This window comes from Patiria miniata, unplaced genomic scaffold, assembly GCF_015706575.1.
Source record: "Patiria miniata isolate m_02_andy unplaced genomic scaffold, ASM1570657v1 HiC_scaffold_6, whole genome shotgun sequence".
In the NCBI taxonomy this organism is placed as follows: Eukaryota; Metazoa; Echinodermata; class Asteroidea; order Valvatida; family Asterinidae; genus Patiria; species Patiria miniata.
Window position 1 is genome coordinate 9997121 of NW_024037073.1, and position 16181 is coordinate 10013301.

At 42.2% G+C, this 16181-nt stretch overlaps 2 protein-coding genes across 4 annotated transcripts; both read left to right on the forward strand.

The window, feature by feature from the left end:
* Nucleotides 1-433: 433 nt before the first annotated feature.
* On the forward strand, nt 434-8500 carry LOC119742658 (monocarboxylate transporter 13-like). Of its 3 annotated transcripts, none has more exons than XM_038218806.1 (8): nt 434-486; nt 2313-2609; nt 3774-4003; nt 4430-4732; nt 4961-5406; nt 5780-6005; nt 7360-7506; nt 8026-8500. In XM_038218806.1, the coding sequence occupies exons 3-8, from the start codon at nt 3847-3849 to the stop codon at nt 8190-8192; spliced, it is 1446 nt and encodes a 481-aa protein (XP_038074734.1). In that variant the 5' UTR covers nt 434-486; nt 2313-2609; nt 3774-3846; the 3' UTR covers nt 8193-8500. The 3 variants fall into 3 exon arrangements, with proteins under 3 accessions (XP_038074734.1, XP_038074735.1, XP_038074736.1); XM_038218807.1 differs by having other exon boundaries at nt 2313-2457; XM_038218808.1 differs by lacking the exon at nt 2313-2609 and having other exon boundaries at nt 456-486.
* A 4485-nt stretch (nt 8501-12985) lies between these two features.
* Nucleotides 12986-14403, forward strand: LOC119742829. Its single transcript, XM_038219012.1, has 2 exons — nt 12986-13127; nt 14093-14403. Exons 1-2 carry the CDS (start codon nt 13013-13015, stop codon nt 14401-14403), a joined length of 426 nt encoding a protein of 141 aa, XP_038074940.1. The 5' UTR covers nt 12986-13012.
* Nucleotides 14404-16181: the final 1778 nt, after the last annotated feature.

A 16181-nucleotide genomic window follows, 5' to 3' on the forward strand; every position in this document is an offset into this window, starting at 1 on the left:
CCGGAGGCACAGATTCTCCGCCCCCAAAAAGGTTTTTGAGCCGCTCCAAATTAAACAACAAATAAAAGATTTAGCTTTTGAACAAGACTCATCGAACACCAAACGTTGTACCGACTACGCAGTCCGCGTAGTTCCTTCAGCTCCTTCAGATTGCCACCCTTAATTTCCCTTAGAAAAACAAGTAAAACACATCATCAAGACAGAGGTATGACAAAACAGTTGTTGACTGATGTGATGTGGGATATGACGTTTTGAACACCCTCGGGGACGCATAGCACCCTCGGCTTCGCCTCGGGCGCTATGCGTCCCTCGGGTGTTCAAAACGTCATATCCCACATCACATCAGTCAACAACTGTTAAGTATTGCATAGTGATCTCTGTACCCCAAAGTGATCATTTGTGACCATAACTATCAAAATGTGGACAATTGAGGGGGCTATATATACAACTCATCAAAATGGCAGCCTCCACTAGTAAAGTTTCGTGGTGAGTTTCTTAAGATTTTGTTTTAGAAATTCTTCTTTCTCTAAGTAATGGTCAGTTGGTGGCCAATTTATGTTGATGTAGTGATTCAGGAATGTAAGGGGACACTTTACTTTGTAAAATATCATATATTTTTATGTGATTTATATCGTCCACTTTTGTGGACACGGGGCACTATAGGGCGCCTATCAACATATTATGTGGACGTCGGGCATTGTGGCACTGTAATTTGTGTGCACCTACATGTACTTCTATAAATGTTATATCAACAACAGTGACAATCTCGAAAATACTTATATTCTTGTTTTGTTTTGTACTTTCCTTAGTGTTCATCACTAATTGTTGTATGTTGATAGTTATTTTTCATTTGTCTATTTAACAGTATTTTAAAACGCATGTCGGATGAGAGCGAATTCATGAGGAATATAGTGTATAACGCAACTGTAAATGCCAGATAGACGACATGTATGCCTGCTCAGAATTTTACATTATTTCCACATTCTATTCTTGCCATTTTCTGCAATTATTGCCAGAATGCTTGTCACTAACCATCTTAATGAATAAATGTTGCAACTGAAGTTGAATTTTACACCAGACACGTGTCCACAGCGCAGTTTATATCAGTCCTAATTCATGAGGAATATAGTGTATAACGCAACTGTAAATGCCTGACGTCCACATATGTGGACGTTTCGTAAATTGAAAATTAAATATGCAAATTGGCAAATGTGAATATTTCTCCAATTAGTGAGCCTATAGTGAGACACACAGCCAGTAGTATCAATTTTAGTAGCCAGCAAGTACTCTCAGGCACTAAAGGGCTAGCAAAACGTTGAATCAGGTCTCGTTTCGGGCGAGTAAGGCCTTTCAAGTTTACGTTGAATCGGAGTACCCAGGTACCAGTCTAAGGGGTTTTTCGAAACTTTTGCTTCGGCTTCGGCTTCGCCTCCTACTTCTAAATCACTGAGAGGCAAACTAAACGAAATTATTCCAATTTTTGTCTTCATATATCAACCGATTGAATGTTCCTGAAGCATAACAGGCACCAAAATGTAGCTGGAGTCCCCGAAGTCGGGGGCCTAAAATGTCATTAAGCCGAAAACGAACCAAAGCCAGTCGTTTCGAAAACGCTCATAGGCTTGACAGCTCGTCCTCATGAGGGCGCGTGCTCCAATGAACTGCGCAGGAACTCTTGTGAAGACGTAAAGCTGTATACATGTATCTGCATATATTATTGTCGGTAAAGCATCCCGGGGGAAACATGACACCAACTAATAGAGAGAAGACAATGAGAAGAAATTACAGTTTTAGAGGTGGGAGGAAAAGCCCAGAAGATATTCTGAAGAAAACCCACGGAATCAGGTAGGGACTGAAAACCCACATATTGACCCAGGCGGGATTCGAACCCGGGCCACAGCGGTGGAAGGCGAGGAAAGTACTGCTACGCCAACCTGACTCCCTTAAGTCTTGAGATGTAATGGCGAACAAATCACGATAATAACGACTTCAGGGTGTTGCTCCAGTTTGACTTAATACGTCATAGCAGGATCGCCAACGGGAAGGTAGCAACATTATGATCCCAGAATGTATTGAATAGTCACATGCTTTAACCTCTTCGATGGTAACACTTATGGTGGGACTAATACAATTCTTAAAGTCTGTGTTTTACGAACTCCAATTAGAAAGAGAGAGACAGAGATTGCCCTTTATTTTGTTGATTATGCCAGCGATTGTGCAATATTATTATAATCTTTGAATTTCCTTTTTTTATTGTACAGATTATTATCTTGACCTTTGCTCAAACGTAACGATCATTGTTTATTTTAAAGGCTTTTTGCAGAAACCATCGATAGAGGCCAGACACCGAGAGTGCACACACAGCAGTCTATTCGCACCATGTTAAAAACTGTGCAAAGAAATTTGTTATGAATAATTTTTTTGTGCAACATCAGTGTGCGACATCAGAAACTCATGGTAAGAAGCACTTTGAAATGCTGGATTTCCTTTTTTGGCAAAACGATAAGAAATTCATGTGGTGGATTGGTTGGATGTGTGGAACTACCAAACAACGGACTGACTGCCTGGAGTTTACTGCTCTGATGAGTACATGCAGTATATATACCCTGGTGAGGTTTCTTCTTAGTTCCCTGATTAAACGATCCAATGACGTCTCTTAATAGATCATTGGTTGATACAAACGACACAATCAAAAATAGAACACGACACAGTAAATTGCCCTGCCCGGCCCTCGTCCAATCGTGTATTACTAAATTATGCCTACTTGACTTTCAACGCTGTTATATGTCTGCTTTGCTTGGCATCTATACCTAAGTTATTCGTCAGATAATTCGTCACCGTTTTCACGAAGAGCCACATATCTCCAAAATTACAATTTTTTTCGATTTTGATTTTTTTCGATATTTCGCATTAAAACAATGTACTTAACCATTTTGACATGTGTCTGTAAGCAAAACATCATTAATTTCTAAGTTACATTAATGTTGCAAGGGGCAAAAATCTCGATAACTGCATTTTGCGTTTTCACGAAGAGCCACATACATTTTGGCCCTTTGAACGCGTGCAAAACCCATTGCACGGAAATACGTAAAAGTAGGTCAAATGAGATTTGCGTTTTCACGAAGAGCCACATATCTTTGTTACATTTTCAGGCGCGCGCGCGTACTCACGCGCGCCTATGGAAATACACGTTGAACAGAAAGGGCCAATATGTCGGAAACGTGAATTTGCGTTTTCACAAAGAGCCACATATCTTTACTAATTAATTTCTACTAATTAACTGCTTTATTAAGTCTTATTACCGGGTTTATGTAAAACTTCAGCTCACGTAGAATCGTGTGATGGTTTTCTTGCTGCACAAAGTTGTTGCAAAGTAGTATTTCTTGCAGTTTTAAAATATAAGAAACTTCTTTTGTGATTATCTCGAAAACACTTTACTTCAAAATCAACATAATATATATAGTATGTGGCTGTTCGTGAAAACGGTGACGAATTGTCGGAATCTTTTGGTCTGGGAACAACACTAAGCTTTCCCAAGAATTCATCGGTTTCAGGAAGTGACACATTTTTTAAACAGGAAGGACTAAAGACCGCAATGAAACGCGACAAATTCTGAGCCCGGTATAGCCGACATGGTGTGCCCATCATTATCAGAGTCATGTTGCGGATGGTGGCGCCGGGTCGTGTCATTCGCGACTTTCGGTCAGTTTTTCCTAACCCCTGTTCAACTTCAGTATATACCATTCCAGAGTCATTTTCTTTCTATTCTCTAGACGGACGTCTGAGAACATCGAGGAGAAGCGACGGTGAAGGCTCCGCATTCTGAGGCTGCATTGTACGGCCGATATGGTGTGCCCATCAGGGTCCCGTTGCGGATGGTGGCGTTGGGTCGTCACATTCGCGACTTTCGGTCAGTTTTTCTTCACTCTTGGACCCCTGTTCAACTTCAGCATACTGTTTGTGAGTCTGCAGGAGGATTTCCATTCCAGCTCGGCGTTGACAGGTTAGTACGGAAATATGATCCAGCGAGATGAGAACTTGATTTGGGTATGCCTGATGCAGGCTAGACCGGGCCATTCGTGGATCGCGTTGCCAAGTAGCGTTTGGAAACTAAGAGCCGCCATAAAAAAAGGACCGCAGACCTGAAGCGGTGAATCAAGGTTTGCAAGACAGAGTGATGACGTTATTAAGGGATCTTAGTGAGAAAAAAAAATGGGGGGGGGGGGGAGGGGGCAATATACTATATTGGTCAGTCGGAGGGGCCTGATTATTCGGATTTCACGATTCCATAGACTATAGACAGGGGAAGAATAGCATCGATTTAAAAACAGGCTTCTCTTCTATAGTTGTTTAATGCCTACTAAAAGAATATTTGTTCAGGTAAAAAAGAAACCTCAGGGTAATTTTATAATCCCCATTTCGCTTTCAGGTTGGCTAGGGTCTCTGTCAATTGCACTGACTTGTCTTGCTAGTCCTCTCTGCTCTCTCCTTACACACAAACTGAGCAGTCAAACCGTCGCCATTTTGGGAGTGATTACCTTCTGCGCAGGACTGTTGACGACGTCATTCGTTCCCGTGCCAACGCTGGGATACGCGTTCTTCACGTTTTCGATCTTGACGGGCGTGGGCGCCAACCTGGCCACGAATGCCTCCTTGGCCCTGCTGCTGGACTGGTTTGCCAAGGCGAACTTCTCGCGGGCAAGCGCCCTCGCTCTAATGGGATCCACAGCCGGTAAATGCGATGATAGTTTCCCACAACTATGTAAACATACACAGATTTTCCTTGTCTTCTATAGAACGAATCCAATTTCTAGCGATGAGAGTGTGTAAGAGTCGGAAAAGACACACGTTGATGATTGTTTGACTCGTTCAAATAATGCACTAGTATATTCTAGTCTACTAGACTAATTTATACTTCATTTTAATGGCAATTTTCTTTGTTAATCTTTCTGATATGCAGGCATGCTTGCCTTTAGCCCTTTGTTGACAGCCTTAATAACTCACTACGGATGGCGTAATGCGCTGAGAATTCTCAGCGGTGGAATACTCGTGATCGGGATAGCTGACGGTCTGCTGCTAGCTGACCCACCATCAACCGAGGACTACGCTAGGGCGCCCGATGAGTCTCCTGGTGATGAGAAACTTGAATTGGAGAGCATGGTCCCGGGGAAGCAGGTTCATGATGACGGCTGCATTGAAGAGACTGACGATGATGCACGAGAAACTGACGATAAAATTACCAACAACGAGGAAGCGAACAATTCAAATCAAGCATCGCTCGAAGTTGGAGATGAGAGACATTTTCTCGGAAGGCTGATTAGTGCTTTAACGAACCCTGAGGCTTGGGCGTGGTACTGTGCTGTAATGTTCTCATACGTGGGCTGGACTTTCTTCAACATTAATTACGTACGTTTCCCACAATTTGTGGTTTACCTGTATCAGCAAAGCAAATTAGGCCTATGTATTTTGACTGCTTTCGTTTGACCAGGCATGGTGGAGCAAAATTTACCTCACATGGCTAAATTAAAGTTGATAGGTCTTTGTGAACATACCTGCATTACTGTGGTCCTTTGACGGTCGACAACATTTATATCACATTTTCATAAATCGACTTAGATAGTAAATGCCATTGCAATGCACCAGTTTATCGTATGAGAAATGCCGATTATTAGAATATAAAAGGCAAGTGCAAGTAACAATTGTAAGTTTGGTACAATAGGCTCCATAATGCAGCATGGACTGATGTTAGACTGAATATAACTTGCTTTGGTTCTTGCAGGCTAGTTTTATGGACGGACTTGGTCTGGACAGCAACAGCATTGCCTCCGTCATCGTATACTTTGCTTTGGGGGAACTTGGCGGGAAGGTCCTGATAGCCGTAATTGGAGATCGTCTGCCTTTCTTGTATCTTTATCTATTGATGGCCTCATGTCTCCTGGGAACCGTCGTTCTGGGGTTTCTGACCATTGCCAAGACGTTTGCTGTCATGGTTCTCCTTGCAGTAGGTAAGGCATTGCATATAATTCTGATCTCTTATCTTTCGAGGTCCGTTTATGTGCAGAACTGACCTGGTCCATCGAGTACACGAGCCATTGGAGACACACTCTTAAACGTCTCGGGTGCAATTATGTACTTTGTCTGCAACGAAGTATAGTACTAGTCAATGACCATAATGCGAATGCATCACTTGGTATAGCGAAATAAAAAAAATTCTCCAGACCCACGAATCAGAAAAAAGTAACATTTCATCGATCAGTTATACAACATGTACTAGAAGTCTAGAACTCATTTACGGGTGAACCAGGTCTTTTGGCTTAACAGGCGTCGTCTGGTTTTACCCTGTTAAACTATTCGGAACCCCGTTCTCGAGTGACTCGTGAACAGCGTTGTTTTCAGGTTCCCGATTACGAAATGTGGAGTGCAACTATGCGAAATTTCAAGATGGCAGCCGCCATATTAAAACGCCGAATGAGAGTGATGGGAAAGTAATGATCTTATGAAAATTATTTAAATCTGGGACAGCTTTAAAAATTGGCAAAGACAAACCCACTCATTGATCACGAACAATTTTTTTGTATCATCTGCACATGCTGCTCCTGCATTGAATGAGTGCTTTGAATCTTATGCATACAAAATTAACGCAAGTTGCGATAGGGGCCTAAGCTCCACTTTTGTTCTTAACGTTCTTCGTCTACTACCCGATAAGTCATGGGGAGTGAAAATCATTCAAAACCCATTCGAAAGCCGTTCTCGTGTTCATTAGACACAAGAACTGGGTTTCGAATACGCCCTATCTGCAAGGGCGGATCCAGAACACAATTTTTTTGGGGGGGGGCAAAATTGTTTTGGTCCCAAACAAATTACGGCGTGGGGTTCGATAGTTTTTTATTCCAGCCAGTGCTCTGTGGTGCGATCTGAGGCAATTTCTGCCCACCGTGACCTATTTTTTTCGGAGGAAAAGAGGGTGGTGTACCCAGTGCCTGCCTTTATTGCGTCGGCACTAAAAAAAAATGGGTTCGTTTTTTTTTTTTTTGGGGGGGGGGGGGGGGGAAGGCAATGACCCCATTGGCCCCCCAGATCCGCTTTTGCCCATCTGTAAAAGGTTTACTGTACCTGTATAAAGTTTGCGTCAGGGTATAGAAGTTTTGAATGCTGACGCTATGCATGAGCGCATAAAGTTAGCTCAGAGTAGAATCAGAGCCATGAAATTGGTCATGTAACTTGCAGGCGTGCAGAGAAAGCGTCAAAATATGCTAAGACAAAAAGCAGTTTGTCATGCAATATTATATTGCCTCTCAGAGAATTCTTGTTTAGCATATCAATTTTGCTAAGTTATTATATATATTTTTATTGTTTTAGTTTCTGGATTTCTACGATCGGGCATCAACGCAACACTTTTCGTCAGCGCAGCAGAACTTTTCCACGAGCAGTACGGGACCAAAGGGGTCATGGTTATATCGTTTGTTCCAAATGGAGTGGGCAGTCTCATCAGTGCACCCTTAGCAGGTTAACTTAATCATCTTTAATTTCACACTATGGATAATGTGTACATAGTACCACCTCACTCGGTTTCAAAGCTATCAAAGAGAGTTGGAACGTATGCCGTCTGCACGCTTGGTGCTCATGTGAAGACGTTCTCATTTAGAACAGTGGTGGATCAACGGGGTATTGATGGGAGGGGGGTGTCAGGGGTCTTATCCCCCCCCCAGTTTTGAGCCGAAACAATAGGAAAATAAAGCAGGAAAAAAAGCAACACACGTCTGCTAAACTACCCCTTAAAGCTAACCCCGCCCCCAGCCAAACTTTAAGCTGGACCCGCACCTGTAAAATCAAACAAGCCATGCGAAATTCGCGGCATTCGCTTAAAAAAGTGCTAATTTGTTGAAGTTCACCATCAATATTTTGTGTTCCTTCTAGAAAAGAAGGGATCAGTTGCCTTGAAACCTGCACTATACAAGTCCTTGTTTGCAATTGCAATTTGAAACTGAATAAGATCATTTTTTTGTACTCGTTTCTTGTTACTAGGTGCACTGTATGACGCCACGGGTGACTACGTCCTCAGTCTTCTTGTCATTGCTGCGATGTTCCTTTGCGCCGCCGCGGCCTGTTTATTCATACCACTACGGAGGAGATTTCGTCGACGTGCTGCACACAGATCAAGCCCACCCTCTGCAAACGTTACAAGCATATAAAGTCATAGCGTCGTCAAATCATATAGGTCCGGCAGGATACTGAACTGGAAAATGATGTGACAATCACAGAAGTGGACCTCATCAGATGACGATACCTAAAATAGATCTTGGCCATATTCCAAGATGGACACTACCTAACTAAATGAATAATGCACATTATGTGCATTATTCATTATAAGGCCCGAATCATAACAGTAGCCCTTTGATATAATCCAGCAGACGTTTTTTTTACAGGGTTGCAGATGACGAACATACAGTGCGAGTAAAAAAAAACCACTATACACTTGTAAAATTGGCCATAGTTTTATTCTGTAGCAATAAAGATAAGATATTTTCATATGTACTTTTAGAGTAACTCTTCCTGCTTCTTTTGGTGACATTTTCACTGGATTAATTTTTCATGCATGACTGCACAGGAGACAATTAAAGGGGTCGGGTGAAATCTGACTTGTCTCCTGTGCAGTCATGCATGAAAACTAATCCATTGAAAATGTCACCAAAAGAAGCAGGAAGCGTTACTCTAAAAGTACATATGAAAATATCTTGTCTATATTACTACAGAGAAAAAATATGGCCAATATTTTTTACTCGCACTGTATTGGAAACAGAAATTTGCTAGGAGAAAAACTATGTTCAAGAGCACATACGAGGAGAGCAACTTTCAATATAAAGAAGTAAACACATCGGTACGATACTTTTTTAGTTTGCTGCAATCGTCAACAGCAAAGGCAAGGGCCACTGAAGTTGACAACTACAAACAAGAAGTAAAGTATTAATTTAAAGAGACAGAAATCAGTTGATATTTTGATTGAACTGTGATAAGTTATGAGAAGCACGCTCTTTCCGTACGAGGAAAGACGCTTGTAGATATACTTCAGTAGAAAAAACGGTACTAAACAATTGTTGACTGCTGTGATGTGGGATAGGCCTATGCCGTTTTAGCATCCGATGGGCGCATAGCACCCGAAAAGGAAACCGCGCTTAGGCTCAGTCCGTGCCGTACTGTTATAGATACAAAGTCATGTAGTCTCATTCATAAAGGTTAAAGTTCTCGGGATTTATATTACGTTTTTGTTAAAAATAAAGATTTTTCAGGACGAAACAGCATACAAATGCGCGTGAGTGTATGGGTTACTTATAGTGTATAAAACCAAGTTGTGATATATACCACAGCCTTAAAGCAGGTTACATTATTACCCCAAACTGCTGTGGTATGCAGCAAGCAATATAATGCCATCGTATAGGTCATCGGTCCCATTTTATAAAACACGCAACTTTTAACGTGAAGACATGAGTCAGATTCTCTTTCAACAATTAGGGGGGGGGGGGCCGCGCTATCAACAATTCTCGATAATTGTTATTCATTAATCAAAACAGAACAGTTCAAAATGATATTGTCAGGTCTCAATTGCTGAGTTCAGTATTGACGGCAACCATCAGACCAATACGTTACATCCCAGCTTAGGTTACAGAAAGTTCAAAAGCAAGGAAATACATATAACCGATTTGTGGAAAACTGATTTGTGGAAAACTCACTGGGATCCGGTGGTTTTTCTAAAAAATAAAAAAAGGCTTAAAAGCTGAACCCTGCATGGCTGTTACTGAATACTTCTGTATTCAGTATTCATATTCCGAGAAACCAAATACAAATTGAGTTACAGACAGCACTGGTAATTAGGCCTACCATCCGTTCTAAAACTCGAGAAGAATATTCCTATTATACTCATTGAAACCCTTTGCATGAAACAGGTCAAAATTAAAGCTTCCTCCCACTCCATGATGACTGTTGGGTTCACTTTCATTTAAACATCCACAGAAATTAATGCATTTTCACAGTACAGAAAACGGTAAAGTATTGGCCCACTTGCCTTCGACCGGCAATTCTCTCTTGATAAAGAGTTTTGTGGCTCCTGAAATTGAGGATTTGTAGTACAGAAATGGGAAGTATATCCAGCTGGCTTGGGTGAAATTTGGCAAACTCTAATCCCGTGATGAAGAGCTCCCACAACGCTGGAAAACAAAACCAAACAACTGAGAGATCTTTAATCAGTGTAATTGTTCCGGTGCTCTCTTACGGTGCTGAAACTTGGTCAGCAACCAAGAGACTGGAGAAAGACCTACATAATATATGAGTCACAGACAGAGAGCAATGGACAGAATCTGGATTGGTGTTACAAGAAAGGACATGCAGAGTTAGCAACCAAGACCTGAAGCAGAAAACAAAAGATATAATACAAGGAATTAAATTAAAGAAGTGGAGGTGGGCTGGTTATCTATCTAGAAGACAGGTGGACCCATAAGCTGCAGCTGACAGACTGCACACTTGCGCATATCAGGCAGACTAAACAGAAGGTGGATAGATGTCATCAGAGAATAATGCGTTACATGGAAGGGGCCTGAGAACAGCACAGGACAGAATATTGATGAAGGGGTCTTCCTTCTGCATGCAGTGGAGTGAAATAGGCTGGAAAGAAAGGTAAGGCCAAAAAAAAAGTCTCCGGTTTCTGGTATGGAGCTTGCCCCAAAAATGGTGCGGCGACGCGGCTTTTTTTTTTTTTTACCTGGTTTTTTTTTGGGGGGGGGGGCTGTCCAGAGAGGGAGTCCAGAGAGGCCACATAAAGATTATTCTCGATCATAACCCCATCTAAAAACACGTTAAAATTGTGCAGCAGCAGGATTCCAGTCAAACCAGTGAGTTTGGCGGTTTTGAGACATCATCTTGTATTGAAAAAAAACTTTTTCATTTTGCCGACGCGCATGGCTACGGCGACGCGCGCGCATACCAGAAACCGGAGACTTTTTTTTTGGCCTAACAAAGGGTCAGTAATACCGGTCTTTGAACTACTTGGCAATGGACCCGAAGGACGCTCACTTCATTTTTGCAGTGATTGTAATGGTCGGCGATGGGCTTTCGGGAGTACTATAGTCGGGATTACTTTGAAGGCCGGATGATGATCATCTTAAATTGGAGGGGAACAAATCAGCCAAAAATCATCGGCAACCCAAAATTGGAATAGAAGGTGAACGAGGGTAAATCAAGTTACTTGGTGTATTTCTGGAAGTTCTTTTAAGAATTCAGAGTATCATTTTTCCCCCGATTGCTTTTGAAGAGATTTATGTCTATGGGAAGTTGACTCAGTGGTTTGCACATGTTGTGGTCGTGAAAAACCGAATGAGGGCGCGACGTCGGGCTGTCATGGCTGTGAGAATGGTACACAGTACGTATTTACTGTATACGCCTACAGGTTGGCATTATTACTTCCTGCTTCCCGATCGGTAAGTCATCAGATCGGATTGTAAACAGGTAAGAAATTGATCTCTGAATTTCGTACTATACCGTGTATTTGTTTTCTAGCTTTTTAAGGAGAGAGTTTACATTGGCGAACTTTTGTACTATTGTAGAACTAGAAAGTGACTGATCAATGATCAAACCAACAAACCTCATGTAGAACACGTGGTCATTGTGCAGTGATACTGGTACGTACGGTAGGCTATACTGTACAGCGTACTGAGAAAAGTTGCGTTCAACATGGTTCCTCCATGGGTCGACGAAGGCCCAACAACTGTACACTACAGTTTGTGTATACACATGTTGAGTGTAAATGGGCATGCGCACATTATGCTACGTGGGTGTTTGGGGGCATGGGGGGGGGGGGGGGGGGGGGGGGGGGGCAGGAGCTTGAAAACATTTATTTTATATTTGCACACCATTTGGTGTGTCACCATTCACTGTCAGCACATCAGACTCACTTCGGAACCATTGAGTTTCAAGAACACATGAGGTCTAAGTTAATGTAAAATTATTTTGTATGTATTGTCGGTGCTCATCACATGATGCCTATATGTATACCAGCTATTTTCTCAAAATTTTACTAAGGCCTGACACCAGAAAGTTGTATGGATCTGTGATAAGTTCAATTGCAGGTTTAAGCCTTTAGTCTAGAGCCATATTTGTGGGAAAGAATGTTGCAACCTGACACTGCTTTTTTTTTTATATATCATCTAAATCTCAATGAAGGTCAGTTGCAAAATGATGATAAATCTGGGACTGAGAAACATTTCCAATTTTGCTAGGAAATACTTGGAGAAACTTTTCTTGAGTCTCCATAGGCTTTCCATGGCAAACTCTTGGTTGCAACATTCATTCCTATTTGCCTTTTCATAACTGTTTATGTTTGGAATATCCAGCTAAAATACCTTCACTCCGTTTGTATTCTTTTAAGAATAGGGAGTTGTAAAAGGTCACAGTGGGACTTTGACATGCAGAAAAACCTGTAAAACAGTGGAATCGGACCAACTTTATACTCACTCTTTAGCCAACCAAATTCTCCAATATTTTCATGAGTCAAAGACAAGGCAGTATTTCACCAGCCAAGTTTGAGGTCTCAATTCAATTTTTAAAGGAGACTTTTTTAAAGACATTTTGCACATGAAAGTGAAGTCAGGTGATTTCAATTTGAAGCCTAAGACTAGACCGGTACATGTCCAACAAGATTGACCCGTCAGTAGTCATGGTGGCATGACTATGGAAATGTGTAGAAATAGAGGCCTGTACCAGATGTTTCTTTTGACACAGTTGACTGATGCAGCTACATGTAGTACTAAAGATTGGTTGTTTCATGTGCCAGTCTATTTTCTTGTATTGCATGTTTTTACAATCTTTAGTTTCGGGACACTCATAGTCATATATACACAGGATATATTCGAGAGTCCCAAATTATTCCGACTAAAGGGTAAGAAACTGTCGAATTCAGATTTCTCACTTAATTTCATTTTATGTATCTCAAAAATAGATGGACTTCAACGGGTCAATCGGTTAGATGGCATCATCTAGCTTGATCATCTGGCTGTACTGGTCTTGTATTGTGCTCATGTTGCCATGGCAACCCGCATCCGTTCTGGCTCCAACCACTACCTCTTACAACTGCACACTTTGTAAGTTAGCACGCAGCAATAAATGGAATTAAATATCAGAATTGGAAAATATTAATGTACATAGTGAAAAAAAAGTAATCATAACTGATCATCACAACTTTAACACAAAAGATACATGTTATCACTGTAGCGGGGGGGGGGGGGGGGGGGGGGGGGGGGGGGGGGGGGGGGGGAGTAACGTGCCTTCCCCCAAAAGAATCCCAGTGCCACCCCCCCCCCAAGGTACTGGTACGTGCCCCTTCTCCCACAAAAAAAACCCAAAATTTAAAGTATCTTTTTGAGATCTATACTTGTATTACACAGAAGAAGAATGTAATGACTATTTTTTTAAATTGATTCTAATCCCCTTAACTCCCTTAACCCTATGGCTTTATGAAACTGAAATGAATTGGTTTAAAAAAAAAAGCACGTCTGGCGTCACATGAGGCCCCCCCCCAGTCGGTGCCCTGAAATTCGGGAATATTTTTGATGCAGGACTGCCCTTGGTGCCCAAGCCCTTGGTGTCCCCCCCCCCCCCCAAATATTCTGGCTACGTCACTGTGGTGAAGACATACCCGCATTACAATATACAAATTCATCCTAATTATGTGAAGTTTGATTCTTGTCAATCCCAAATTTTTTCTGTAAGTACACTGGTCCCTCAGTATGAAACCAGGCTTAAAAAAAAATTTGGGATTTTGCTTGGTGGGGGGGGGGGGGGGGGGGGGGAGGGGAGAAGCAACTTAGCAGATTAAGCAAACAGCTGTGAACACCTCATCTCCTGACGCAGTCCCATGCATATTCCCTGTTTAATTGTTTGTTTTAATGTTTTTGGTGTTATCTTTATTACTTTTCAACTGAGGGGGGGGGGGGGGGCCTGGCACCATGCCCCCCTTCCCATTAAAATACTCCACTGCTTGTGTTCTACTTGTGACTGACCCATGATTAACCTAAAATTGACACAGTGACAAATCTTTTACATGCAGTGACCCTGGAGGCTGACCCCAAGGTCGCCCAAGCAGGCAGCACTGTTCGTCTCAACTGCAGCCTTGGCTCGCAATCAGACCTGCAAAGAAGGCCCTACATGTACAATGCCAGCAACGTGCAGTGGTTTCACAATGGCAGCAGCCTGATGCCGGGGGTCCGGATCCAGACCGTGGAAGCTGCAGGCACTTCACAACTGATTTTGAATGGAGTGGGGATTGAGCATGGCGGAAGGTACAGCTGCTGTCTCAATGCATCCTGCGCCGAAGAAGCTTGCTTTGCCAGCCTAGACATCCTCGTAGGCTGTAAGTAAATGGTTAGCAGTGTTCTCCAACTTTGAAATTAAAGGTCGGTGCGCTGTCAAAAAGCGGAGGGGGGGGGGCACTATAATTATGTTAGGGGCGCTATTTGCAGTCATACATTTCTTTATGCTAGGGGGCGCTATTTGCAGATGAACATGTACATTATGTACGGATAACAGCTTTTAGGCCATTTCTAACACAGTAACAGATACAAATAACAAATAAGTACAATACCGGCTCAGCATCATCTTTTTTAACACATCATTGACCAGGGACTCTGAGGCAGTTTGGCCTTGAAACATTTGATTGCTACAATGGACAGGCTTGTCAGTTTGACAAGTGTTGCATGTTTCTGCTTTTGGCAGAGTTTCTGGCCAAAATGTACCCTGGAGGGTAAGGGTAGTCCCAATTGTTTTTCTTTTTTATTACTTTTTCCTTTTTTTTTAAGCGTGGCGGGCAACTTTTTAAGCTTGGCGGGTGCCTCAGAAAGCTTGGCGGGGCACCAGGTTATATTAACAGGTTGGAGAACACTCCAACCGCCTTCTAGTTGGTAACCCCCCCCCCCCCCACCCTGAAAACAGAACTCTTTCAAAATCAAAAAGTTGGTGGTTTAAAGCTACAGTCCATCATTTGCAGCTATCCAAAAAGTAACTGACGTAAAAATTGTTGAAAAAAATACTTGGTTGAAAGAAGGTAAGGGGACTAAACTCCCCGGCAAGCTTTCATTTTGAAGAAATCAACGAAAAAAGCCCTTTCCAATGGTGCGTCTAAACCGTTGGAAATTTCTTTTAGCAGGCCTATAGTTCGCTTTTTTTTTGTTCGGCAAAGCACGCGCAAGCGTTGGCACGATGCACACAGGCGCGCAGTTGCTATAATTCGTTGGATCGGTGCGGGACATCGCGTAACTGCACTCGGCTCAGTGAGAACATGTCTCGGACGCTGAATTCAGGCCCAATTCAAAACATGATTCAGCAACTTTTGATTTGAAATCGAGATCCTAGAATGCTAATTTTCTTGGAATATACAGCTGGAGCTGAGCTAAAAGTTCATCAGGTCAGTTGTTCAGCACCCTTCTCTAGATTTTGAGTACGTTTGTTGCTTCAAGCGAACAAAATGCATGAATTACAAATGATGGACTGATAAACAAAAACAGTGAAAAAGTTACTTGTAGTACAAGCCAACTAAAAAAAAAAAAACCCTGGAGGAAACCATGTGGAAACATATGTTCCATAATGAAGGAAGATCCTGTGTTTCTTTTTCTGTGTGTTTTTCACATTGTTTATGTAAAACTTACAAGAACGTTAATTAATGGAACTGAAGAGTTTAACCAGAGGTGAAGAATTCATATGAAACTAGCACAAATAATAAGAAAAGTATAAATAAAAAGAAATGCAAAATTAGAAGATGGTTAATGACTTTAGTGCCAATATAAAGTGAGTAAGAAACAGAAACAGGGATATGAATCCCAGAGTTTTGATCGGTGTTGACCAGGCATTGATTTCGTGATGCAGGGCCGCCGGAGAAAGCGAAAGATTTGCGATGCACAAGCAACGATCTCAAAATTGCAAACTGCACGTGGACGAGGGGTGGACAGCACAGTAACCTCCCAAGCAAAGATGTCCTTAAACGCAAAGCAAGGTAATAAGGCCCCCCAAAAATTAAAATGGTTGTGTTACCCTCACATGAAAAGTCATATCGGGAGGGTCGGTCGGTCGGGGATTACCCCCCCCCCCCCCCCCCCAGCCTCTGCATTTTACCAACGTACTCGAAACATTTAGGCTACATGTAC